Genomic DNA, 26,646 nt, shown 5'->3' with positions numbered 1-26,646 from the left:
TTTCCAAACCCTGAAACTCTGCCTAAATGTCAAGTGGTAGGCCTACTCCAAATCTAACTTGATCTTGCATAGTGTAAAATAGTGTAGGCTACCACATTTATAAAGCTATTCAAGAAATATGAACACGTGTCAAACAGTGCTGTTAGAAGCCTACATTCAAACCGACCTATAAGAATGGGAATACAGTCGGCTAATTCAAATATTCTTCAGTTAATTCGACATTCAACGTTGATGTTATAGGCTAAAGTTTGATATGAGCTGTTGCTATTCAACATCCACCTGTAACTCAGAATGAGCCTGTAGTAACTTACAAGTTAGCCTACATAGATGTAGGTTAGCCTACATGGAACTTCCATGCCTGACGCTGTACAGGAAGTATTGGTGTGGGCTGACTGGGCCTGAGGGCAACATGTCAATCACCTGCACAGCTGTAAAGTAGCTAAACTGAAGGTGTTCGAGTGAGAAAAACACATTTTTACTGGCATTCAGTTACAGTTAGCTAGCTCACACTAGATATTTACTTCCTTCCACAAATTCACCTGAAACACCTTCGGCCAGTTTACAACAAAAAACAAATTAAGCTAGCAGCAAACCTCCTTTTATCTCCTCCTCTTTGTCTACGAAGCTCGAGCCGCAGCTCCACTCAGGTGAACCCTCCCACCCCAGACCACCCCAGGTGTCACAGTATTTGTAAGAACTGAACAATATTGTCACTGAACTAACCAACCCCCGGTTTAGACGTGTTGAAGATGGCCTGCTGTAAATGTAAAATGTCAAATAGGCCTATTCTGTTTCTATCTTGTTCCCTGTTGTGGTGATGCAGCTGATAATGGAGGGACCTATCGAAGGCGGATGGACCCGTCACCTATACCTGCGCGAGACATGATGGTGTCTTCAAATGAAACTCGTGAGCTCGTGTTTACAACATGGGGAGTCGTGTACTTGATATGCTTGGCGTTCAAGTGGTTCGTGAAGAACACCGCTGCTACGCAACGGCAATATTACCGTTACTGTCGGCGTCTAGAAGCCACAGAGGCTAACGATTTAGCAAGCTAGCAAGTGGGTAACATAATGCAGTAAATGCAAAGACATAATGACAGAGGAAAAGGATGAGGTCCTCGGGAATATCAACATTTTCCTCAGACCTATTATAAAATTATGAAGAAAAACAATATACGACTAAAATTACAATATATTAACTTATTATGCACTGAAAAATGAATTTCCACGGGCGCTGCCATTTCTGACAACATCAACAAACTCGTCACAACTCGTGAACTCGGAGCTTTCAGAAACGTTCTACTTCGGAGGTCGTGAATACCACAAGAGGGGGGCGTTCATATGGACTCATCTCATAAACATGGTAAACATGACCCCATTTGAAGGCACCAAAAACTGGTTCCACCTGGGACATTTTCAGAAAATATGTTTCAATGGAAAATATATGAAGACTTGACTTTTTTCAGTAAAAGAAGCAGTTAAATGATGAAGATGAAAGATTGTGGAGGTACAGAACTAGCTCTAGGCCTGTACTAGGCCTGTAGGTCTGTTTACTGAGGTTATTGGAGGCTGGGGGCCATCTTCTTTTAGATGGCTAAATTATGACCCGCCCTACTCTGCTTCTGATTCGCTCGTACTCGTTGCCTTCGTTGGTTGGGCACTGGGCTGGGTTGGCTGGTTAGGTTTAGGCATGAGGAGTGGGGTTGGTCCGGGTTAGGGTAAAGATAATCAGAGTAAGCCAATCAGAGGCAGAGTAGGGCGGGTCATGCCTTTTTTGGAGTTCCTATTCAGCCAACAATGACAGGTGTCACATTGTTCAACACAAACATGTTCTCATGTCCTGTTAAGAATCTTGTCCTAAATTAAACACTAAATTTACCTAATTCATACAATGTTGTGTGTTTCTACAGGCCTGCTTAATATGCCTCTTTAGAACAAGCACACAAACTCACCATATCAAATTTGCACTAACATGTATGTTATTCCTTAAATTGACATATACTGTATGTACTTTGTCAGATTTTTCCTGATTCTCCCCTATATTAATGTTAATAATGAAAGTATCAAATATTTGTTTTGGTGATGCACCTGACATTACGGGATGTCTCATGAAGTGTTGTCTCTCCTTGTTAAAGTCTAAACTGGGTCCAACATGAGATATTTTGAGAATAGAAAAAAAACACCATTATTAATCCTTTGACAGATTCACCCAGAGTGAAACACTTTTGGAGGCTTTATACTTTTGGATTTATCGAACTTATCAACTTCTACTGCCTTCAACTTACTGCACATTTTCTAGTTTCTAGTTTGAAAGCACAAAACATTTTCAGCTGGTTTAATTTAAGAGCATAACACACGTTTTCCTGCTGCCCTAAAAATGTAAGTTAGCTGAACACAACTTGAATATACGTATATATATATATATATATGTATATATATATATATTATTTTATTTTTTTCAAAAGTATCTGATGAGTTGTGGAAATGTTAAACCAACTGATTTAAGTTAACTGAATTTAATTATATTATATTAAGATTAATACAATAATTATATTCTGAATAATGAACAATTGTTTACTGTTCTATGTTGCAGTCAATCATTTTCTGTTTCAAGAGTCACTTCTTCATTTGACATATAAATGACTGCTGCTGCTGGAATCCCTCCTGAACCAGAGTCAGTAAAAAGACAATTTGTGAGGCTGCTGCCATTGACTTTGATCAATTATGATAAAAGTACACGGTGGTAGTGACTAAGTTTGATACTAACCTTCATCGCGGTTAGTATTGTTTTCATTATTAAGTCTAACCAGACAAAGTCATGTCTGTAAGACCTGAAATTAAAATAAAAACTAGAAATTTGAAGTTGAATTCACTTGAATGAAGATAAACTATTGAATATTGCTACATTTTTTTATTAATGTGTACAGTGATACACATTGGAAACAAAATGATAAAATAAAACAAACCATTACAGAATCTGCCAACAAAACTTCTACAGAAATTCAGAGGGACGGCAAGAACAGTTTGTGAAAAGCTGACAGTAAAAGTCATCATGTGTATGGGTGCTGGGCGGCACCAGAGAGGAGAAGAAGAGAAGGAAAAAGAGAGGATCTCCTTAAAAGAATAACTGCAGCAACATCCCGGTCATGAACCCGACACACAGGATACAGATCTCTCGGGATGTAGACTCCACGACAATTCATCTTCTTTTTTCCTGCTAATAACAATCCTGTCTCCTACTACAGTAATTGAAGTAAAAAATCAAAATGACCACAGACTGTAGCATTCTGATTAAGCACAAGAGCTGACAGATCCAGAGCATTAACAGAAAATCCCCCATAGTGGGAAATGACCTACAACATATTGTAGAGATACAGTACATACAAGACATTACAGTTTGTTTGAATGATGTTTTTAGTAGACACCTCACACCAGTGGTTGCTTTAAACAAACGCCTCAAAAAGGGGGGCGACACAAAGCAGAAAATGTTCACAGTAAATAATGATTCATACACTTTAAAAGTACAGTATATAGCACTTTATGAGAGTCCTTTTACTCATAAGTATCATAGATACATACTCATGTTTACAAATTTATTGTAAAGCTAAATATATTCTCAACATCATGTTAAGCCCCTTGAGAAATTCCTATTATTTGAATATTTTTTCTAAGATATTTTTCAGCTCTATCCTCTGTTCTATCGAAGGTCCGGCTCCACCCAGACGATCTTCTGCTGCTCCTCCCAGATGATGGTGCGCAGGCTGGTCAGCAGCGAGGCCTGGTCACACCACGAGTCCGGAGCCACGCTGTGATACAGACACGGCAGCTTGTCCAGCAGCGTCTCCTCGCTCCTCGAACACGCCAACAGACGCTCCTCCGACTGGCTGTTGCGCTGCAACTTGGACCTGGAAGTGTTGGAGAGGATGAACGAAATAAATAAAGATAAGGTAAAGATCATTTTTGGATCCATTTTTTGTTGGATTTTTGTTCATAACTGTCCAAATGTAGACAATGTGACATCATATCAGTATATTTCTTTACAGCTACAATTGAGTTTGACGTAATAAAGTTATTCCTTTCTCTAAAACATCAACATGGAACGTCAGGTTGTGATGTCAGTCCTTCAGAATCAGAGGGAACAGGTTTTGCTCTAGACCTAGTTTGAACTGTCAACAGGGGGAAATCCCCATAGAATAGCAGAGATACCAGTTTTTCCAGTGATAGCTGCATCAATAGTTCAGATCATATCGCAGCCACAGGACGACATAACTTTGTTTTCTTTATTTTCTCGCTTCAGTGGAAAAACTGAATGTCTTGCTGTTCTCATGCTATTGCTTAATAATACAACACAAGGCAGGTCACGAGAAGTTTAAGCCTGTTTGTTGAGGGGGTTGAACATTATTCAGGGAAACGTAAGATTACAGTATATGACAATATGTAACAGAACATTCAAAAGCAGATATTTTAGCCACCCAAAAGAAAGGCCCACCTAAAAAAATGGATATCAGTTTCAGTGTAAGCCATATTTAGAATATTTTCACCTCTTTACCTCACCGTCACAGCCCTTTCCGACGGGGAACTGAAGCTGTTATATCGCTCTCTTCAAAGCCACCAGACTCCATTGACAAAAACAGTAATTTTACCTCGCAGAACACGAGAGTTGCTGTTTGTTATTTGTTTGTCATTGTGGGACTTTGGTGAGTCCGACCTAAAACCTTTAAAACACCAAAGTCACACAATAACACAAACTAACCAATCAAGGCAGCGGTAGACCAGCAACTCCCGTGTTCTGCGAGGTAAAAATGACTGTTTTTGTCAACGGAGTCTGGTGGCTTTGAGGAGAGCATAGATGGATATAACGGCTTCAGTTCCCCGTCGGAAAGGGCTGTCTGGCGGCGAGGTAAAGCGGTGAAAATATTCTAAATATAGCGTACATTGATATTGATTTATTTAGGTGGCTAAAATCTGTTTTGCTGTTGCCCCCATCCATAGCAGTACACTGCTTTGCTCCCGTGCTGGTACTCCTGTCTGTTTCTCCAAACTGGGGTTGTGCCAACCGCCATTTACTGTAGGCAACTGATAACGCCTATTTGATGGCCTGATAACAGTCGGACCGGGTGCACTGTTTTTGTTGTATGATTTTTACTCTCCCTCTAACTGTATGTCAGTAACTATTTTGGGACTTCTATGAGGAACGTCAATTTAAGAACAACATGTATCCATCTCTAGAACATGGAAGCTATGACAGATATCAGTGAGGTCATCAAGGTTCACCCCAAGTAACCATCTCCGTGCTTATGATGATTATCAGAGTCACGAGCAACGAGGTGAGCTCTGTCAGCATGTGTATGAAGAAGAAGGAGGAGGGTTTACCTCAGTTTCCGAGCACTACGTGCAGACTGGCCGATGAAGATGATAATAGGGAAGATCTCGGCCCGGTGCAGCCGGCGCACGCAGTCCAGCCCCAACGGCAGCACACAGTGAATCCCCTGTAGGATGAGGAGAAGAATACATGCAATATGGGTTAAATGCATAATCTGAGAAGATGTTTAAAATAAAAATCTTTGTTTTTAATTTGCACCGTTTTCTACGAGCACATACTTTTAAAGTGGTAGCATGATATAACTTTACATGAAAGGAAAAACAAATATCATATATATACTCATGATGTGAACACACAGCACCACAAATCTGCAGCCAAAGGCAGATGGTGTATTTTTGAACAGTTGATTAGTGCAATGATGATGAAACAAATAATGAAAAATTGTATGGTGAAGCAGTTTATATGATCACTTCAATCTGACACTTTTTCAGTCATAATTCTACTGCATTTCACATTATCAATTGTTACATCATATCTTAAAATGTGATACAGCAGCGTTCATTTCCAAAAAATTGTTTAAGTTGGAAAGGGGGCTAAAACACTCAGGATAAATGAGCTCCAATAGTCTAATGTCTCCCACATACACAGGCAGAATACTGAGTTACAACCAACCCATCTGATGTGTGTAGAAGTGTGGACTAAGGTGGTGAAACAACCAACCATCTAACACTGTTATCCATAGAATAAAAATATTTTGATATATTTTTTCACATTTTCATTAAATGTAAACTAACTTTACAGTCGTCTCATTCTTTGCTTTTTGAGCTACCAGCCTCCAATGAAAGTATCTTTATATAAGATCAGTTTTTGTGTTGAATGTTCTGACCTTCTTCATGACTTTCTCGACACCCTGCAGGGTGTAGCAGCAGCTTCTTCCCTGCTCACACTCCTCCAGGATCTCGGACCTCTGCAGCTGGGCTGCATGCTCGCTGGAGCTCAGCACCTCTGTACAGCAGAGAGGGAGAACCAGACAGGTGAGACATGAACTCATGATACTGTATATGTGAAGTCATATACGTTCATGAAAGAATTATGTATATATTCTAGGGCTGTCAGTTGATTAAAATATTTAATCGTGATTAATCGCATGATTGTCCAGAGTTAATTGTGATTTTTTTTATCTGTTCAAAATTAACCTTAAAGGGAGATTTGTCAAGTATTTAATACTCTTATCAACATGGGAGTGGGCATATATGCTGCTTTATGCAAATATATGTATATATTTATTATTGGAAATCGATTAACAACACAAAACAATGACAGATATTGTCCAGAAACCCTCACAGATACTGCATTTAGCATAAAAAATATGCTCCAATCATTACATGGCAAACTGCAGCCCAACAGACAACAACAGCTGTCAGTGTGTCAGTGTGCTGACTTGACTATGACTTGCCCCAAACTGCATGTGATTATCATAAAGTGGGCATGTCTGTAAAGGGGAGACTCGTGGGTACCCATAGAACCCATTTACATTCACATATCTGGAGGTCAGAGGTCAAGGGACCCCTTTGAAAATGGCCATGACAGTTTTTCCTCGCCAAAAATTTAGCATAAGTTTGGAGCATTATATAACCTCCTTCAACAAGCTAGTATGACATGGTTGGTACCGATGGATTCTTTAGGTTTCTAATTTCATATGATACCAGTATCTTCACTCTAGCTTTAAAGCTGAGCCCACTACAACCTAAAAATCGCAAGTTGCGTTAAAGAAATTAGTGGTGTTAAAACGTTGTTACGCGCTAACTCTGACAGCCCTAATATTTTCATCAATATATTTCAAACTCTATATGAAGATATGACATCTTTATCTTCAGTAGTGGCATTATCTTTAATTCATTTGGTACATTATCTGAAACATTTATAATTTTCTACTGCATGTCGTGTCTTTTTGTTCTCTTAAATACACTAGTCCTTGTAATCTTCCTACATCCGACATCATCAAACTCATTTTACCTTATCATTGCAGGAAAAACTGGCAAACATGTATTGTCTTTATAGCCTCTGTCATTTTTATTACTATTTATTCACAAAGTTTATTTCCTTCCTGGTTTGCAGCAACAGGTAAACGTGATCTGTCAAGTCAAACAGAGCTATCTGTCAGCACAGCAAAGTGCTTCCCTCCTCTGTATCTAAAAATGTGTCTTCAATGGCATACGCTCCAGCGGAAACAGATTATGAAATATGATTGCACAGGGTTTCATTTCAGCATATAATAACAACACTGTATTTCTTACCAGCCTCACAGAGCTGGAAGCCCTGCCAGTCTGCCAGCTTCTTGTCCAGGATGTGTCCCAGGATGGTGGGCAAGCAGCAGGACAGGCCTGCAGACGGGTGGGAAGTGGGGGGTGACCAGGCTGTAGGGCATCAGGGTTAGACAACTTTTGGGTGCAGATGTATCACCTGTATGGGAAATAATATACACTGTGAGAAATGTTTCCATAAAAAAATCATTCAAAATATTCATCAAGCAGCAGATTGAAGAAGCAATAAAGCGAGATATTGTACTGTGACTGTGCTGCTGCAGGCGACCTGTACCTGTACCTGGTTCTGCACTCTTGGTCTTTTCATCCTCCACGCTGACCCACAGTGGGTTCCTGCCCTGGCGCACGGTGCCGACAATCCTCACTGCCTTCTGCTTATTCTGGGCCACCAGACGCCCAACCTGGTGAGAGAGAGGAATATTCCCAGGAGTAAGCACACTGTGACATTTAGGATGGGAACACTGGGTGGCAGTACTTTAGATTATTCTTACCTTTTGAGACTTCTTTGTTTGAAAGCTCAAGTCTTCAATTGCATGAATCAGAAGTCGCTGTGCCCTGTGCCATCAGAAAAATCATTCAAATTTCCAGTTTAAAGCACTGTGAGTGGTGAGTATAGTATAGTATAATTGGTAGTTGGTACATTCCTCATCAGTGTACCAACCTGTAATAGTTGGGTACGTTTCCACTCTGGAGGTCCAGCAGCCGACAGGGGTGAACTTGGCTGGCGCACCACGAGTCCTCGGTGCCAGCGGGTCGCGTGTTGGTTACGTGAAGGATGTCGTTGCAGGACACGGCCAGGGTTCCGTTGGGGCCAGCAGGGAGAGACATGTTGACACGTACGTAGAAGGAGTCTCCGGATGACGTCTCGCTGCTCTGCAGCTGCTGCAGCAGCGCCTCGTAGTCTGAACAGGCAGAGGAAGAGACTTTAACTAAAGCCACTGTATGTTTGTGTCTTATGCATTATTTACATATGATGTAATCTCTCAAGTCTTCACTTGCTGTCCACCGTGACTTCCGGTCTAGTCACCATGCTGTGACTACTATTTTCTCACAGTCTGGGATATATCAATGATTAACAACAACATTGATTTTGATGCATTGCATCAAATACTGCAGTGCTCCATAACAGAGTGCTCCAGGGATGACGTATTTCTAAAGCCATCCAGGAAGTTAGCATCGCCCTGGTTCCCTCAACAAAAAGCCAATGGGATTGTTCCATTGGCTTTTGGATTATTGCAGAAAATCAGCTCTGTGGCAAACAAATATTGATGATACTTACACGTTTTGTTCAGCTTTTATAATTTTTGAAGTGTGAATGCAATCGGCAGAAGTAAAAAGCTAACGTTAGGCTATAAACCAACTACACCGCGGTGGCATGAGTGTGAGTATACACAACGAGGCTGTAAAGGAGGACGAGTCGGCGTGATGACGTTTAGTAGTCTCTTTTAGCCACTCGTTAGCAACCGCCTTTTTTAGGACATGTAAAAGCTTCAAAATTCAGGTGTGGGGTATTTATTGATGAATTTTATATCGTAGAACAAAACGTTAAAATCTTTTCAGCTTATGTTAACCACAGACCTTATTTCAGACATCTAACTAAAAACCCATTGACTTCCAGACGAGGGAACCGAAAGAGCTGACTAGCACTCTATACAGCAGCAATAACCCTAGTGGAAACCAAGGAACTGTCATTACGTCATCGTGACTCTAATTTTGCAAGTACCGGTGTAAAGGTCCAGATTTACAGAGGCATATACAATTTGGCGATTAGCGACACCTCCTGACATTAATAGGAAACATTGTCGAGAGAGCTGGCTAACGTTAGCCTTCCTGATTGTTATTAAATGTCATTAACAGTTTGATGGTTGGTTAGTTATTGATAACAAAGATGCTCTATCACAATCGAATACATGTAGAATACTACCTGCTTGGCATCGATGTGAGTTCAGTGACCTAATGACCCTTCCTTCTTTTATATGTTCCTTTGTAGAAACCAGGAAAATAATATGCATTTGCCACCGGAGAAAATGGCTCAATCTGGTGGAAAATATTAAAACTACAATGTTGAATCCAGGGCTCTAGATTGAAGACCCGATATAATAGAATTAATGGTTTTAGGCTGTAATGGCCGTGGGATCAGAAATTTTGGTTTTAATGGATTTCAATGGGGACATTTGTTTCATTAAGGATCTGAGTGTCTGTATTTTCGCTACACAGTTTATTATAGACTTATTTTAGAAGCTGAGGTTGAACTTAAAAATTAAAAATAAGAACTCACACCCTTGCCAAAATGTATGCCATATGCATTAAAGGTCTTATTGTTAACGTTTTTATAAAGCAAAAATAAAAAAAATAAAAAAGAATACATCTACAGAGCCTTTAGAAAGACGCCGAATAGAAGTATGGCTTTTCCTGAAAAAAATATCATGATTGTGAATTAATTTTTTTTTTTAAATTTTGGCAGGTCCAAAATGAATGTTTTGTGTATCTCTGGAAGATATCTGACGTTTGGTTTCCACTGCTAACAAGGCTTGTGAGCCAATACTAAAATGACGTTGGTATCGCTTGGTATCTCCGGGTCGTCAGTTAATGTGGAAAAAAGGGATACATGGCTGAGACTGACCGTAAGTGTCTGGCAACGACTTGTTGTGATGTAAACGCGATGGAACGGGGGAGGGAGAATGTGACATTAAGTGGCTGGATGTTATCAACAGCACCTTTAACACAGTCTAAATGATAAACAAATTTGACCTTAAAAAGACAAAAATGTCCCCAGTGAGGCACAAGGTTTTGTGCTTTTGACACTGTTCTGTGCTGTGTCTTATGTGATGCCCTTGGATACTTCAAAAACTGTTTTATGAAGCTATCAAATTACTTTGTCTCAATAACTAGTCTTCGAAGAATGTTGAATTCTTTGAGTGATGCAAAACAAAGACACCCTCATAAATACAGCGGGTTAATCAACAATATATCCTGTTGCTATTTCAGTCAAGGCACAGGTACATTCTCAGTTTCCTCATGTGACAGCCGGCCATCCCTTTACTCTCAAGAGAAACAATCTGCTTCCTGGAGGCCTCATAACAGCTGAAGCCATAAACTTTAATTTCTAGCTAATCCCAGTCACTGTGATTTGTTACAAACAGTCCTGCCTTATGTCTTTGCTCTTGCATGCGTGTGTGTGCGTGTGTGTGTGTGTGTGTGTGTTTACATATGTTTTGTGTGCAAAAGATTGTTTTCTTTCTGAAAATAAAAAACTGTAGTAATGCATTCCTTTGTTGCTGTTTTTTTCCATTAGTATGTTATTTAATTTCATGATCCTGGAATTACAGTATGAACACAAATGATCCCAATGCCACTGTACCGGAGTTAGGCATTAAGTTAATTCTGCTTATAGAAAATAGAGTGGCATTTGTTGAGAAGATGAAGAAAGTCTTGGGTCGTGTAAAGTCATGGGAAATGTCTGATATGAATTATTTTGGAACTCAAGAATGGAGATATGTTTTAGAGTGGGATGCAACATTTTCAGTAAAATGTATTTATGATTTATGATGAGACCTACCAGCTTGGTTACAAGAGGCTCAAAAGTGTTTTATGTACATGCTGTGGGACATACCATCTTGCCTGGGCCGGAGGGAGAGGTGACAGAGCCCTGTGACCTGGCCAAGAGCCCACATAGCTTCCTCTAGAGTGGAATCTTCCAGCACCATCCTCAGAGCCTTCTGGTTCTGCTCGTACTTCACCTGCAGAACAACAGCATTATGAGAAACACCTTCACAGTAGGAAGAATGATTAGAGTTCAGAAACGCCATTAAACCCACCTCCACTATCTGTGCCCCGGGGCTGATGCCGACAGTATGGGCAGCGGTCCCTTCTGTCACCTGGTGCACAAACACTCCGTCTTATTGCCCCCCAGCACTACCAGCTGTCCGAGCAGCGCCTCCCCCTGGAGGGAGATGCTGAGAACACGGCCGTTGACGCGAATTGCTTTCTGACGAGATCGCATCAGGAAGGGAGGGACTGAGGTTCTGGACATGCTGGTGAGTAATGAGGGGAGGAGGAAATCAAACATTTTGATTATTGTAAGGATCACATTTCCTTTTATGGAACAGAAAAATGTCTCACTGAGAACAGAGAAAATCCTTTCAGACTATACAGTATAAACAGCTATACCCAGTATGGTCTGTAAGTTGTAGGACAGTGATACATTTTAGGAGTTAGTGGCTCAGTACTTTAGCACATCGGATTTGAAATGAAGCTAAATTGGTGCAAAATGTGAGAGTCAGCACTTGAACCTCAGTCATTTCATTTCAAACCATAGACAGTATAAAAGAAGTGGACGTAGCCTCCGGGTCTGAGAAGTGAAGCCAACGCTGAAGTGCCTTAAACTTGCATTCTTTCTAACAGCCAGCAGGGGGCGACTCCTCTGGTTGCTAAAAGAAGTCTGATTGTATAGAAGTCTATGAGAAAATGAGCCTACTTCTCTCTTGATTTATTACCTCAGTAAACATTGTAAACATGAGTTTGTGGTCTCAATCGATAGTTTCAAGTCTTAATCAATACAGCATGATGTTCATTTAGTAAATTATGGTCCCATTTAAGACCCAGACACACCAAGCAGACATCAAAGAACTAGTGGTGATGAAGGCCGTCTGTTGCGTCGCTTCTAGTCGCCTTTGTCTTGGCCAACAAGTTGCATTTGAACACATCGCAAAGACGACAGCCGACGGCCAGTTAGCACGTACGTTCTGCGTATGGCAGTCCACAAACCAAGGGATGACTTCACGGAGACTACGTCCACTTCTTATATACAGGCTATGTTTCAAACCCAGTGTGCTGGGTTAGACTAGAAAACATGGAAAAAGTCACTTCCTCACTTTCAGCTATATGCACTAGATGAGCTCTTAAAGTATATTTCATATCATAATTGACTATTAAATCTAAGCAAGTTCATGGGCTAAAGCTGGGTATGTTGTGTTTAATTTACTGGTTATTGATTATTAATCTCCAATACCTTTATTACCCTCTGTTAAATTTACTACTACCTTAAAGGTCCAGTGTGTAACATTTAGGGGGATCTATAGGCAGAAATGGAATATAGTATTAATAAGTATGTTTTTCATAATCACATGATAATAAGAATGGTTAGAACGAGCCGTTTATATCTACATAGGGAGCGGGTCCTCTCCACGGAGCCGGCTGCCACAGTAGCACAGAACGGACAAACCTTTCCTGCTTGGACCGGAGTCCAAGTGCAACTTCCACTGTACATTCACTTGATATTCTCAAAGCTAAACTAACTCTGTCTTCTGCTCCACCATAGCTCTCTTGTTTCCTCACACACATTCGCTGCCGCCGCTCTCTCTCTCTTGCTTCACGACTCACGTCCCACATATACACACACTCTACACACTTCTATTCTCCTCTGACCTACGTTACTCTTACAACAGCTCTATTCACATTTTCACATCGGCCACGGCTGGCACACGGGAGAGGTTGCGATCTGCAATCTCACCGCTAGATTCCACCAGATGTTACACACATAAATGCTTAGTAATATGAAACTCCTTATTTATCGTCTCACCCATCAGTGCTGGAGCCATTAGAAGAGGAAAGCCTGGGCGTCTGCTTGTCGCTCCCCTCTAAACAAAAGAGAGGCTGTTCAATGATTTGGCAATTGCGTTGTTTCCCCGGAAATAATGCGTGTGAGTTAATGTGTCACTTTACAGCGCTGGCATGGGTTCATCATTAAACAACAGCTAATGAAAGTCCTGCCAAACCCCAACCCACCAACCCCTCCACACAAACACACACACACTTAAACAAAGACAGTTTTCTATACATACCACTGGGGATAAAAACAAAGTCGTCCAAGAGAGATTCAGTCTCCACTGTTTTCGAGCTGCAAGAGAAAAGAAGACAACAGCAACATGAACACCTCTATCAGATTTCTCTCTGTCTGTCACTCTGTTGCACATACAAACGTGTACAGATAATGCTGAGTTATGTACTCTATCCTGAGCTTACTGCCATTGTACAACCCGCAGACTGGTTTGGTGGTGGATAAGTGAATAATTTTAGTCTCATAATGATAAAGATGAATCTTCTGTCAGCACTTTGAACATGAGAATACAAAAGTTTTCTTGAGTAGAAATACAAGAAATGAGGAATGTCAGTCTGTACAAAAACGTCTATCCCCAGTGTGCTCTCACAGCACTCCCAACACCGTCTGCTTGCAGCTTTCATGCTATCTGTAATTGACTCTTGGTAACATTAGATCCTAGTTAAGCCCCTCTCATTTCTGTAAATCGATAATCCACCTGAAGCTGGATGCCGTCATATTAACAGAAAGGAATGCAGGGGTCAATGACACCTTCAAGTTGTCCTTCCTGGTGGGTGTCCTGCCAACAGCCTTGGTCAGTTGGAACTATTAATCTAATGGAGCATGAACTCACAGTGACACATACTGTGGATGAACATAAAAACACACACACACACCTGCTGTCTGCATAAAGAGCTTCCTCCCTTCTGCGGAGAGACTCTGGACTGGGGGGCTCTGCGTTTCGGGATCGGACACTATTTATCACAGCATCTTCACACTGGACACATACATACAGATACACATGGACACATAATTATTAATTATTTACTGTAGAAAAAAGTACAATAATCAAGTTGTTTTTTTTAAATCAGGTAAAATGATCAGTCCAAAAAAATATACTGACTGTTAGAGACAGATATAAAATCTAGGCCTGGCTATTATTTGAAAAAAAAAATTAAAAAATGCGGGAGCCTATACTCTATATATATATGCAAAATATGTCCAACTTCTTAATATATTAAAATACATTACACGGAAACACACCGTGTTAATAATAAGCCGACCACCTCACGGTACTGCCAGCCGGGAGCTGTGATCTGTTTTTAAAGTCAGGCACCTTGGCGGAGGTCTGCGCTCCCGAGTGCCATTCTAGTTAATATTATATTCCATTTCTGCCAATAGATCCCTGTAATTTTTACACACTGGTCCTTATTGTCAACAAATCCCACAAACAGACCAATGCCAGCACTCAATAGTTTCCAACCTACTATCAAATAATCTACAAATAAAAACGTGCTTTATGAGTACACAGTGACCTTTGACTATCAGTTCATCCTCAAAGTCCAAGTGGATATCTGTGCCAGATGTAATACAATTCCCTCCAGGTGTTCCTGAGATATCGCTGTCACGACAGTGGGATGGACGTAAGGTCAGAGTGACCTTGACCTTTGCCCACTAAAATCTAATCAGGTCATCTCTGAGTCAGGGTGGACATTTTTGCCAAATTTGAAGAAATTCCCTCAAGGCGTTCCTGAGATATCGCATTCACGAAAGTACGGACATACAGACGGACGAACAACCCAAAAACATAAAGCCTCTGGCCACGGCTGTTGCCGGCGCGGAGACATAAAACTGGGTCAAAAATGTATAGTTTGAAAAAGCCTAATTATTAATTTCATAAAACAGCTGGGCACTGTCGCAATTGTTACTCAAAAAGGATTAAATAGTGTATTTGTTGGGGGACTATTTTAGGCCATGGATTACCACACACATTTGGTAAGCATATAGTAGTAACAATGGTATTTGTGGGATTGACTCAAAATAAATTACAGTGCAACAAGGGTGGAAACATGGAGCTCTCTGGCCCAGAGAAATGAGATGCATCAGGCTCACAGTTGTTCACAGAATGATGGAAAAAGGCCAATTATTGCCCGTCTTCGTTATAAAAAACAACAATAGATTATTTTGCTGCCCCCAGTATTCTGGGACTTGTAGTATTAAACCACGTTTCATGTTACTACCAGTAAACAAGGTGTCGCCAAATCAACCAGGACTGCCACTTTAACACAAGCAGCTGTACAAGAACTTTAAGAAATTAGAAAATAAAATACTTGATACTTGTCCAAAAAAGAATTATAATACCCAGCCCTAATTACATAATTGTGACTGATCTCATACGAACACACACTCACCTCTAAATTACAGGAACTATTTGACATGGGATTGACTGCATCCATGCGGCAAAGTCTACGTCTAGTGGGCATTCTGGGTGGGGGTAGTGGGGATTCTTCAAAGCTGGAACTCGGGCTCCCCCAGTCCACCCCCGTCTCCTTTAACAAAAAACACAGAGATTAACATGATTATTTCTGTATGTGTTGTATTCATGTGTATGCTAATATGTGCTTGTGTGACAAATTACATCACAACTCCGCCGTTGTTGTTGTTCTCTGGGGCTGCGCTTGGCCTGCAGACTGAAGACCTGCTCTTGGAGCTCCACCAGCTGACACCTCAGGGTGTCCTTCTCAGCCAGGGTCCGGGCGATCATGGCCTGGGCCTCGTCTCGTGACAGGTACGCCTAGAAGCACGGGAATCGCTCATATTTACTTTACATATTCATTTTACACAGAAAGGACTGAGCACATGTCTTGCTTCTCATTCACGCAGGTAAACACAATCCGAGTTTAAGCCAAATCACAACGTCATGATAACCACCTGTAACTAAAAACATGGTTATGCACATGTCTCAGTAAGGGATTGTTAAATATATATATATACATATATATATATATTAGATTTATATAGCGCTTTTTAGTGATCTCAAAGACGCCTTTAACATAGTCGGGGGGGAAAACGGTGTGAGACAGACAGGAGACGAACGACAAAAAGCGACATACACAGGCACAATCACATACTTACACACGGATTGATGGGTAGGGGGAGGGAGGGGGCTATGGGTAAGCAGATGAGAAAAGATGTGTTTTGAGGCGGGACTGGAATATGGTGAGGGAATCGGAGTCTCTGATGAGATTGGGGAGTGAGTTCCAGAGCTTGGGAGCTGCCCTGGAGAATGCTCTGTCCCCAAAGTAAATGAAGAAGTATTAAAGGTCCCATATTATAAAAAAGTGAGATATTCATGTTTTTTTTTATTATAAAGCAGGCTTCAGTCCTATATAAATACTGTGAAAGTATCGAAACGCTCAATCCACAGGGAATACACACAGCCTGTATTCAGAAACTCTGCGTTTGAAACAAGCTGTCAGGATTACTGTCCATTTGTGATGTCACAAATATACACTATTTAGACCCTTTAACGCAGATTTAAAACGTAAACATTCTAAATGTGTCCCAGTTTATTTCTGGTTGCAGTGTATGTGAATGTCATCAGCTGACAGGAAGTACACATGGACCCAAGCTGTTGCCTAGCAAAGCAATTCCATTGCAATTCCGTCAAAATGCACTAAAACGGAGCGTTTAAGACAGAGGGTGAATACAAGCATATTCAAGCTGACAGTATGAGGAAAATAAAGTTGTTTTTTTAACATTACAGCATGTAAACATGTTCTAGTAGAAACACAAAATACAAATATGAACCTGAAAATTAGCATGATATGGGACCTTTAAAAGGAGACATATTATGCACATTTTCAGGTTCATACTTGTATTTTGGGTTTCTAATAGAACACGTTTACACGCTTTAATGTAAAAAAAAAAAAAAAAAAAAAAAACTTTTTTCTCATCCTGTCTGTCCTGAATATACCTGTATTCACCCTCTGTCGGAAACGCTCCATTTAAGCGCCTGTCTCTTTAAGACCCCTCCCGAAAAAGCCCAGTCTGCTCTGATTGGTTTGGAAGAAAAATATGGTCCACCTTTGCAAAGGTAGTTCTCAAGCTGTGGGCGCTATATGCAGCCCACTAAAAAATTGACTACGTCGTCTTATTTCACAGTTTGTGGGTTGGTAGGCACTCCAGATACCCAAGTGTATGTGCACAAGCACTGGAAAAGTGAGTTTTTCATGAGACAGAGCACTCACTCTAACACAAAACACAGCCTCGCGAAACACAGAAGAAAACTAGACAGGCCTGACATGCCTGTGGTATGCAGGATGTTGTCAATGTGGCGTCTGTGGCTTCTATCTTTTGACACATTCTTGTGAACACAACAAACTCAGGAACAATACATGATAGAAACTTGGAGCAGCAACCATGCATGCCTTTCACTGTTTATAATGCATGATAGAAAACCTCATACGTGACATCCAAAATGTAATGATGCAATTTGAGGCAAAATTGCTGCATAGTATATCTTGTAAGGAAAAAGTGGTAGTGGTGTGTTAAAAGCTACTATCTTGATCTTAACTCTGTATCCCATATACAGTATCTTAATTCTTTAATACAACATGATGAATAGAATACAACATGGGGGATTTCAAGTGTTGGTTGCCTTGTTTTAAAATTTAGGAGGATTTTCCAGTTAAGAACTGTAATTTTCAGAATTATTATTATTATTTTTTTTTAAATGAAGAGCGAGAAGCATGAAACACAAGGTATTCCACCCCACAGTCACATGCAGATCCTGTGTGACACAATCTTACAGCAAGTATGATCCACTAATTACACCCCGGAGCTGTCAACAATTGTCACCTTCTTGTGTTGTTGGTTACTGAAGAGAAACCAAGTGTGTGCACGTCCAGGCAAAAATACTCCAGAGCAAGACAAAAAATACTTAACTGGTACAAAGGAGGTCTGCTAGGTCTATATAACTTTTTATTTGGAGCCGAATTAGGCTAGAAGTTTATTTCTCTTTTTCTCTTTTCATGGCAACGTTTCGATCTACAAGAACCTCCTCGGGCAGGTGTGAAAGAGAAAAACAGGCATTTCTTGTAGAGGCAGTAATCAGCACCTGCACCTGGTCATCAATGCTAGAGCTTTCTGAACATATTTAATTAGGAGGAGGACATCTATGTCACACCCCAACAAGTAAAGTTACAATTTTAAAAGAGAAAAAACAATATATGAGAAAATATTATTAAAGCGTTTTTGTATACGTAGAAAAAAATGTTATACAAAAATATTTCTAATGGAAAAAATGTGAAATCAATCACAAGAAAGGCTACAAATCGAAACGTGTATTAAGACCTTTCGGTGACAGAGTAACAAGTGTGTTAGTGATGTGTTGTGTGTGTGCTCAAAGAGCCGGCTCCCGTCCGAGAGATATTTTCTTTTTAATTAATTCAAGGCAGAATGATAGGATGATCTTCTCTGCGCCACGGGCACTCCATACACTGACTGTGACTGAATATTGTGTTAATGACGTCTGTGCAACCAATCAGGTGATGACAGACAAGGATCATACCATCAAGCAGGGAGGGGGAGGGAGGGGCGGGGGTGCAGTACAGGTACAGAGCAGGAGGGAGAGGAGGAGAGAAAGACAGAGAGGAATGCGGTGCGCGAATAGCAGACTAGATGAGTGACAGTCGGAAACGAGAAGCATGTAAAATTATGGTATTCAGGAAATTATAAGGTTTAGTATAATTATATTGCATAATTTAAGTGATATATGTGCACACATACTAATCAAAGCTCAAAACTGCGCTAAATTTGTCTGGACTATAAAAGGCAGAAGTTGTAAAACGAAGAGCCGTTTGGGAGCCGAAAGAGCCGGCTCTTCTTGGTGAGCTGAGCCAAATGATCTGACTCACTAGAAAGAAACGGAATTCCCTCACTGAAGTGTATAAATGTAAAAAGCCTCTGAGAAGAATGTCATCAATGTCTCCCCCTGGTCTAGGTACCGCAGAAACATGTGTTGGTTACTGCACAGCTCCAGTGGAGCAGCTGATAGCTACGTGACCACCTGACAGTTGTCAGTGTGTGTGTGTGGGTAGATTATTCATTTCATTCCTCTCGGAGGACGAGCCTCAGTGATGTTGAGAAGACGAGTAAGAACCGTTTTAAGATGAGCCATTACTGCGTATCATCGACAGGTGTAATGCAGCAGAAAACACTATGCTTATGTAAGTTGTGTACAAAAAAGATGTGTTTCCAGTAAAGGAGAGCCTAATAAATGTCCCATGTCAAAGAGACATAAATAACTACACGCCCACGCACACAACAGGGAGTTACAGACAGTAAGTGAGCTGGCTGATATTGGGATACTCCCCCCAACAGCCCTGCTGACACCTGACTGCTTGACATTTCTACAGGAAAAACAAACAACATGATGTGATGGAAGATCAGTTTCCAAGCGAGCCATAAAAACAGAAAATACTGCTCGGAAAAGTGAATGATATTTTCCAGAAGGTTTGAGATTGTTATCTGTTCCTTACTTGGGCTCTCTCTGCTGCAGCTCTTTCATCTGGTTGTGGATCACAGTGCTCTTCTGCTGGTGCGTGTTACAGTCCAGGGTCAGCTGTTGCACCTGGAGGCTCAGGCACTCGTTCTGATCCAGGAGCTGAACACAAGATGCACCACACATTACACTAATGTGGCCTCAAGTGTTTTAGGGACATATTATGGATGAGCGAGTCAACGCGCTGCTAAGCCACACGGGAACGTCTGTGTTCTCTGACATAGATAGTGGTGGTATACAGTATATAGTATTAACATTTTACAGTTTCTTATCACTTCACTTATACTTATTACAGTTTGTTTGCTTTCATGTTACAAGATGTTTTTTAAGTATTACAGAGACTCAGAAAATAGCTTAAATTAGAAGTTTCTCTGGCCAAAGCCTTATGTATGGAGGACAGAACCTGAAAATAAATGAATAAATAAGTAAATGACTCAATAAATAAATAAATAGATATTTCATTAAATGCAATAAAAATAATATTAAAAATAAATGTAACCATTAATTAATGAAAAAATTTGACAAAATTGATATTTTTGTATTTGCTTCTTTATTTATTTATCTTTGTATTAATTTCCTTATTTATTTACTCTTCTGTTTAATATCCCCTTCTATTTATGTATGTATTAATTCTTATTCATTTTAAAATACATTTATATATTTATTTTTGCATTTATGTTTTATCTATTTATTTATTTTCCATCTACTTTTATTTATATTATATTTATCTTTAAATATGTGTATTATTTATTTATTTGTTTATTTTTTATTTTTTATTTATTTATGCACGATTTTCCCTTCACACCTTATTTATTTCCCCAAACTTATTACTTCCGCCAAGGCCGAAGGCCTAGGAAAGAGGTTATGTTTTCACCGCCGTTGGTCTCTTGGTTTGTTGGTTTGTTGGTTTGTCTGTCTGTCTGTTTGTTCGTTAGCAGAATTACTCCAAAGAGTCTGCAATGGATTTTAATGAAATTTTTTGGAAGGGTGGGGTGTGGCACAATGAACAATCGATTCGATTTTGGTGGCGATCCGGATCATGATCCGGATTCAGGAATGTTTTTACGGGATTCCGATCAGCCAGAACATTAAGACCACAGAGTATAACACATGCGCAGTGTAACTGATGACGCGTTGATGACGCGTGACCTCGCCTCCTTCTGAGAGCAGAGAGATACATGTGTGGATGTGTGTGCGTTATACAGACATAACAAGGCTGCTGAATGAGGAGGCATCCGCCGATACGTTACACGGAAACAAACCGTGTTAATAATAAGCTGACCACAGACTGGCGAGCCCATGGTACCCGCTGTAATCTGTTTTTAAAGTCATGCGTTGGTGGAGGTCTGCACTCTCTGAGTGCCATTCTAGTTTATTTCTGTATTCTTTTCTTTATACAGTTCTTTTTACATTTCTTTATGCATTTTTGCCTCATAATGCAAATGAGGGGATGTCACTCAACGTGTGTCATGGGGTCAGAGCATGGATTGACATACTTTTGCACGTCATGGTACTGTGTAGCAGTGGAATAATCAAATGACACTGCTCATCATACAGTAGATATTTGGCTGAATTTGCATGACATTCCATGATCCATGATGACACAGAAATACACACACACACACCCCTTTCTTCTCTCTGAGCAGCTGTTCGTTCTCCTCTCTGTAACACCTGAGCTGCTCTGCAAGCTCCACCTGGCTGTCTATGGCCTCAGCCAGGTCCTGGGCCAGGATGTCCTGACGAGCCTGGCAGAGACACAACAGTGTCAGTGACAGCAGATGAGATGTGAACATGAAGACACAAGTGGCTATGGACTCTTTCACTGTCTAGAGATTACGTGTGAAAGCTGTTACTATAGTATTGAAATCCAAATGAATCAGTGAATAACAGAATAGTGAAGTGATTATTCTCACCGGGTCCAGTTTTTTCCGCCTTCACCAGCTGGCAGCGCAGACTCCTGACTTCTTCTTGCAGTTGCGGCGTCGCAGCAGGAGAGGCACACCTGAGCGAGTGCTGCTTCTGGAACTCGTTCTCCAGTTGTGCTTTCTGCAACTCAGTCTGCAGCTGATACATCTGCCAGCACACAAGAACAACAATGCTAATGGGGCTGCAACTAGGATTATTTTCCACTATCCAATTCTTTAATGAATTGGTTAGTATCTCTTTCTCTCTCTTTTTTTGCCAATACATCATAGTTTTATGCAGTTCGTTGTTCATTACACAACCAAACAGTAATAAATACATTTTAGTCTATAAAAATGTCTGCTACCAGAACCCAAAATGACGGCCTAAAATGATGTGTATTATCTCACTGACAGTCCCACAGACCCCAAAGGTATTCCATTCACAATTATATCTAACTATAAAGCCAGGAATCTCTCTCTACCTATCTGTTTGTCTGTATGTCCTTCACATATCTCGAGAAGCGCTCATCCGATTGACGTCACTCTTGGCGGGTGTATTGCTGGAGATCCAAGGGAGTGAAGTGTTGAATGTGGTGCGATTTGACCAGATGGTGGCGCTATAACAATGAACTTTACATTTTGGCCTGTAACTTAAGGAAAAGTAACTCTCAGAAACAAAAACAAAAGGAATTGTTTTCCTGGGATTCTGTAGGTCCAGATGAATCTACCCTGGACTGATTTTCCACCATTTTGAATTGTGTCCATATCTGATTTTTTGTCTACACATTTGAGCAATCATCACCAAATTTGGTACAGAACATCTCTGGACCAAGCCGTAAAAAAGTTACTTTTTGGGATTTTTGATGTTCCAAACAGTTTTGCTATAGCCGGCCCTCAAAGTTAGCTAAAATGCTGCAGGCAGGGCTTATATTACAAAAAAATGGCATATCTCCTGAATCCGCTTTTTTTTGCGCTAATGAGACCACATTTGGTGGACGTGTGTATTTATGCTGTCTGAGTGACCATGACAAATTTGGTGCTATTTGGCCAATAGGTTGCACTTTAGCAGCATCATCTAACTATAAAGGAGGTATTCTCTGTCTGTCTGTGTATGTATGTATGACTGTCTTCGTATATCTCAATAACTGCTCATCCAATCAAATTCACATATGGCGGGTACAAGCAGCCATACCGCGGTTCTTGACAAATGCTGCAAGCAGAACGTCTGGGGGCCAAGCAATCGGCCCGTTCCAGGACGGGCACTGCACTAGTAAAAGAGAAGAGCAGCAAATCCTCACATTTGGGGCCACCCCTGAAATGTGATTGGCCACCCCAGGTGCCACCCTATTACCCCTTAAATATGATTGGACCTTAGTTCAAAACCAACCATACAAGACTTTATAGGGTGCCCATTCAGTCTTTCAGTCTAATTCATCCATCCATTATCCATAACCGCTTATCCCATTCAGGGTCGCGGGGGGGTTGGAGCCGATAGATCCAAAATGTTACAACCATGACTGACACAAAACATCAGCTTCCACGTTCAGTATCACCTCTGGGGTTACGGCACTCATCACTGCATACTGAGCCACATGATTAGAATAACAGTCAAAATAGATGTAGCACAGGCTGAGAGATCCTGGATCCTGCACACTTCCCATAATGCAACTCAATAGCATCTATTGTGAGACCCTCCGTGACAGGCAGGGTCCAAAATTAACACCCGACAAGCGCCAAATGCGAGTAGATATACCGTTTGGCAAGTAAATCTCGAAAGGCTATCCACCACACTGGCGGGCAAACATACCAAAATAGTCATATAATGAAAAAGAATAAGCTTGGTTACACTGAGAGTCTCTACTGCGTTTTGGTGTCATTTACGCTGCTTCTGTCCTCTGTTCTCTGTGTTGGAGTTTGACTCACAGACAACGAGTGAGAGAGAGAGGGAGAGTATGAAGTGACAACGTTACAGCTGTGAACGTAGCGGTGCAGTGTGTGTACAGTTTAGGCTATTTATCGGTGAATAAATGCTACAACTCCTCTAAGGGCTCGAGCTTTAAGGACGTCCCGTTGTCCTGGGGCTGAAAAAAGTAGGATCAGGGAGGATGAAAATGAATTTTGGGACCAGTTGAGAGAAAAATACCCTGCTAACGTTACAAGGAACAGCGATGATAAATGAGGTTTTGTGTAGCACACAGTTGTTATTAAGTCACTTTGACAACATAAACACACTCATAGCACATACCGCCAGCCTCTGACCTCACGACAACGGTTACTTTTTACACATAGAAAATATAATTAAATTGAACTTAGCTGCATTTTAACATCAAAATAAAAAAAAAAACATGCAAATAAATTATTGAATTGAAGTTCTCTTATTTTGTATTCAACATAATACCTTGTTAAGGTAATGAAATGTACTGAAACAAAGTGCATATGTGACAGAAAAAGACAATTTATTATTTTGACCTGTAAAAAATATGCTTGGCCAGTGGATTTTTTTCATCTATCTGTCCCCTTGGCCGGTGAGTCAAAAAGTTCATTTCTGACAGGTAAAAATTGTTCAAACTCCACAACCTCAGTTTGTACTGTAACGCTAGGCCTTCTGCTAAAGATCTGCCGTCTCTAAGCTCAAGCCAAAATGACTTTCTCAGGCAAAGCTCCTCCAGAGACCCAAAAGACACAATACAACTGTTTCCACAACATGTTCACAGAGGCTACCGAGGCATACATGGCATAAGCTTCTAAATTTACATCAAGCTCCAATGCTCACATTTCAGTTCTTTGACCCTGACATGTTGAGGACATTCCCCTGAGATCACAGCTTTGTGTTTCAGGGAGGAGAAACTCCTTCTATGTATTTCTGAGCTTTTTAAGGTGAGAAACTGACCTGCAGGTTGAGGTCATGGAGGTGCTTGTTCACAGCTGATTTCTCCTCGATGGCTGCCGTGTAGCGCATGTACAAGTCACACTTCTCGTCCTTCAGCTTGGTGACATCATGTTGCAAAGAGCACATGAGCCTCCGCATGCGTTCATTTCAGACTGAAGGCATGTTGACTTCTCCTCCAGCTCCATTATCTGCCTGATCTCCAACTCCAGGGAGGCGCAGCGTGCACTTTTTTTGCTAGCCTCGCAACGCGCCTCCTGGAGCTCCTTCTGCATCCCCGTTACTGCTCGGACCAGATACTCTGTCAGCTCGGAGTACTTTATCAGGCCTGCGAGGAGAGCAATGCAAGTCAGACATAAAGCAAGAGAAACAAAGAGACAAATATTTCCTTAAAAAATGAACACTTAAAGCCACTGACCACTGAATCTGGAAGGCTCCGTGCTGGGTTTGCGTCCTGTGACTTGTGTGTACAGGGTGGGGTAGTGGATCATCAGGCTCTCCAGCAATGCCACAGCACCATTCCTCCCCTGGGTGCTCAGCAGATCCAGCATATAGCCTGGAAATGGTAGAGGGTAATGTAATGTTGTCATTGACTTCATGTTTCCTCTATACATTTCTTGTTAGCAGGCTGACAATATTTCTCTACAATAATCACAATCAAAAATAAAATAAAATAAATAAGTAATAAGCAGGCCAATACACTTAAACTCTTTCAGGCAGGATAACATGTTGGTTTTACTACTAAATATTTGTTCTTAGCACTGAAGTGTGGCTGAAATGTCCTCTGTCTCTTGGCAATACACTCAACAGTCAGTGTTAACAAATCAGGTGCAGTAAAAGAAGACAAAGCACAATCCACTCGTCCTCTACTGAACAAACTGAACAAACTGAGGCAGACTACGTCCTCCATAACACCACGGACAGGCTTTTAACTGTGTTTCAAATCCAACAAGTTAGAAATCTCACTGGTTCTCATGCTGCGGTTGGTGAGGTTGTGGCAGGAGACGATCTCGTCCTCGTCCATCTCGGTGAGCACCCTGGCCTGCCTCAGGTACGGGATCAAGATGCACGGACGCACCCCCAAGGAGATCCGGTGGCGGTTGTCGTTAATCAGTTCCCACAGTTCCTCCTCGCCCATCTCTCCCAGGTCTGGACCCTCAGGAACACACTCCCCTGCCATCCTGAGTGCGTTACGTGTGTTCAAGAGAGAGATGGTTGCCTGCCGCTGTGACGATAGGCACGGCTACAGCAGACGGAGGGAACACAAGCTGCAAGGACACTTATCACAAATACTTTTCATTACTGGGAGCACACAGAACAGCAGTCTTACTGGAAGCAGCAGAAAAGCATTATTAAAAGAGCCAGGCTTTCCACGCCCTGTGGGTGTTTGTGTCAAAGCATGTGTGTGTGTTTTATGTGTGGGCGTGTAGGAAAACCTGTAAGACAAGACCTCTGTGATGCAGCGCAGCAAGGGGCCGACCCGATGAATGTCGGCACAAACACACAGAGGTGCAAACAGAGCTGAAACACAGGCTCTTACACACAATCACATCTCAGATACTCACTAAAAAAACATTAGTCAAGTGAGCCACACATACAGTACGTCTCTTCCATTCATACACTCAGTGGCTTTCTAACGTGTGTTTGCTTTCTGCAGCTAATTCAATATCTAATCACATCATAAACCTCTGCCTCGTTTTATCAATGAGTGAGCCAGGTTTGTTTGTTGAACGGACTCAAGCCACAGCATATGGCGTAAATGAACAAAGCCTCTCACTGACACAGAAACGGTAGACCACATGCGAGTTCGCCTTAATAATTCCTAATCACAGTAAAGCAAACACACATACCCCACCGCTGACAGGAACACTGAGCTATGAAGTGCAAAGTCCTCCGTAGAAGGAAATAAGGTTAGGGGGCGTAGCTGGCATGGGTTGTCAGAGCAAGGTCATAGGCTTTCTCTGTTAGCTAACTTACCGCCCTGGTTGGGTGAACTTACTGTTTACTGTATTGTAAAGGGTTTATGCAAACAAATGGAAGCTAA

General features: G+C 41.2%; 1 protein-coding gene across 1 annotated transcript; it reads right to left on the bottom strand.

Moving 5' to 3' along the window:
• Nucleotides 1–2,889: 2,889 nt before the first annotated feature.
• Nucleotides 2,890–26,471, bottom strand: card14 (caspase recruitment domain family, member 14). Its single transcript, XM_037763869.1, is given in 25 exon segments — nt 2,890–3,905; nt 5,374–5,489; nt 6,210–6,328; nt 7,621–7,693; nt 7,695–7,786; nt 7,928–8,048; nt 8,139–8,202; nt 8,309–8,549; nt 11,261–11,387; nt 11,466–11,545; nt 11,548–11,681; nt 13,229–13,286; nt 13,491–13,546; nt 14,143–14,243; nt 15,658–15,795; nt 15,885–16,040; nt 19,643–19,646; nt 19,795–19,913; nt 21,437–21,556; nt 21,725–21,736; nt 21,738–21,884; nt 24,606–24,754; nt 24,757–24,930; nt 25,021–25,158; nt 25,569–26,471. Coding segments are annotated over 25 exon segments (2,961 nt in total). The 5' UTR covers nt 25,783–26,471; the 3' UTR covers nt 2,890–3,697.
• Nucleotides 26,472–26,646: the final 175 nt, after the last annotated feature.

The sequence above is a fragment of the Sebastes umbrosus genome, chromosome 3, assembly GCF_015220745.1.
Source record: "Sebastes umbrosus isolate fSebUmb1 chromosome 3, fSebUmb1.pri, whole genome shotgun sequence".
Classification (NCBI taxonomy): domain Eukaryota; kingdom Metazoa; phylum Chordata; class Actinopteri; order Perciformes; family Sebastidae; genus Sebastes; species Sebastes umbrosus.
The sequence above is the reverse complement of the archived record's forward strand: the minus strand, read 5'-3'. Positions and strand labels throughout refer to the sequence as shown.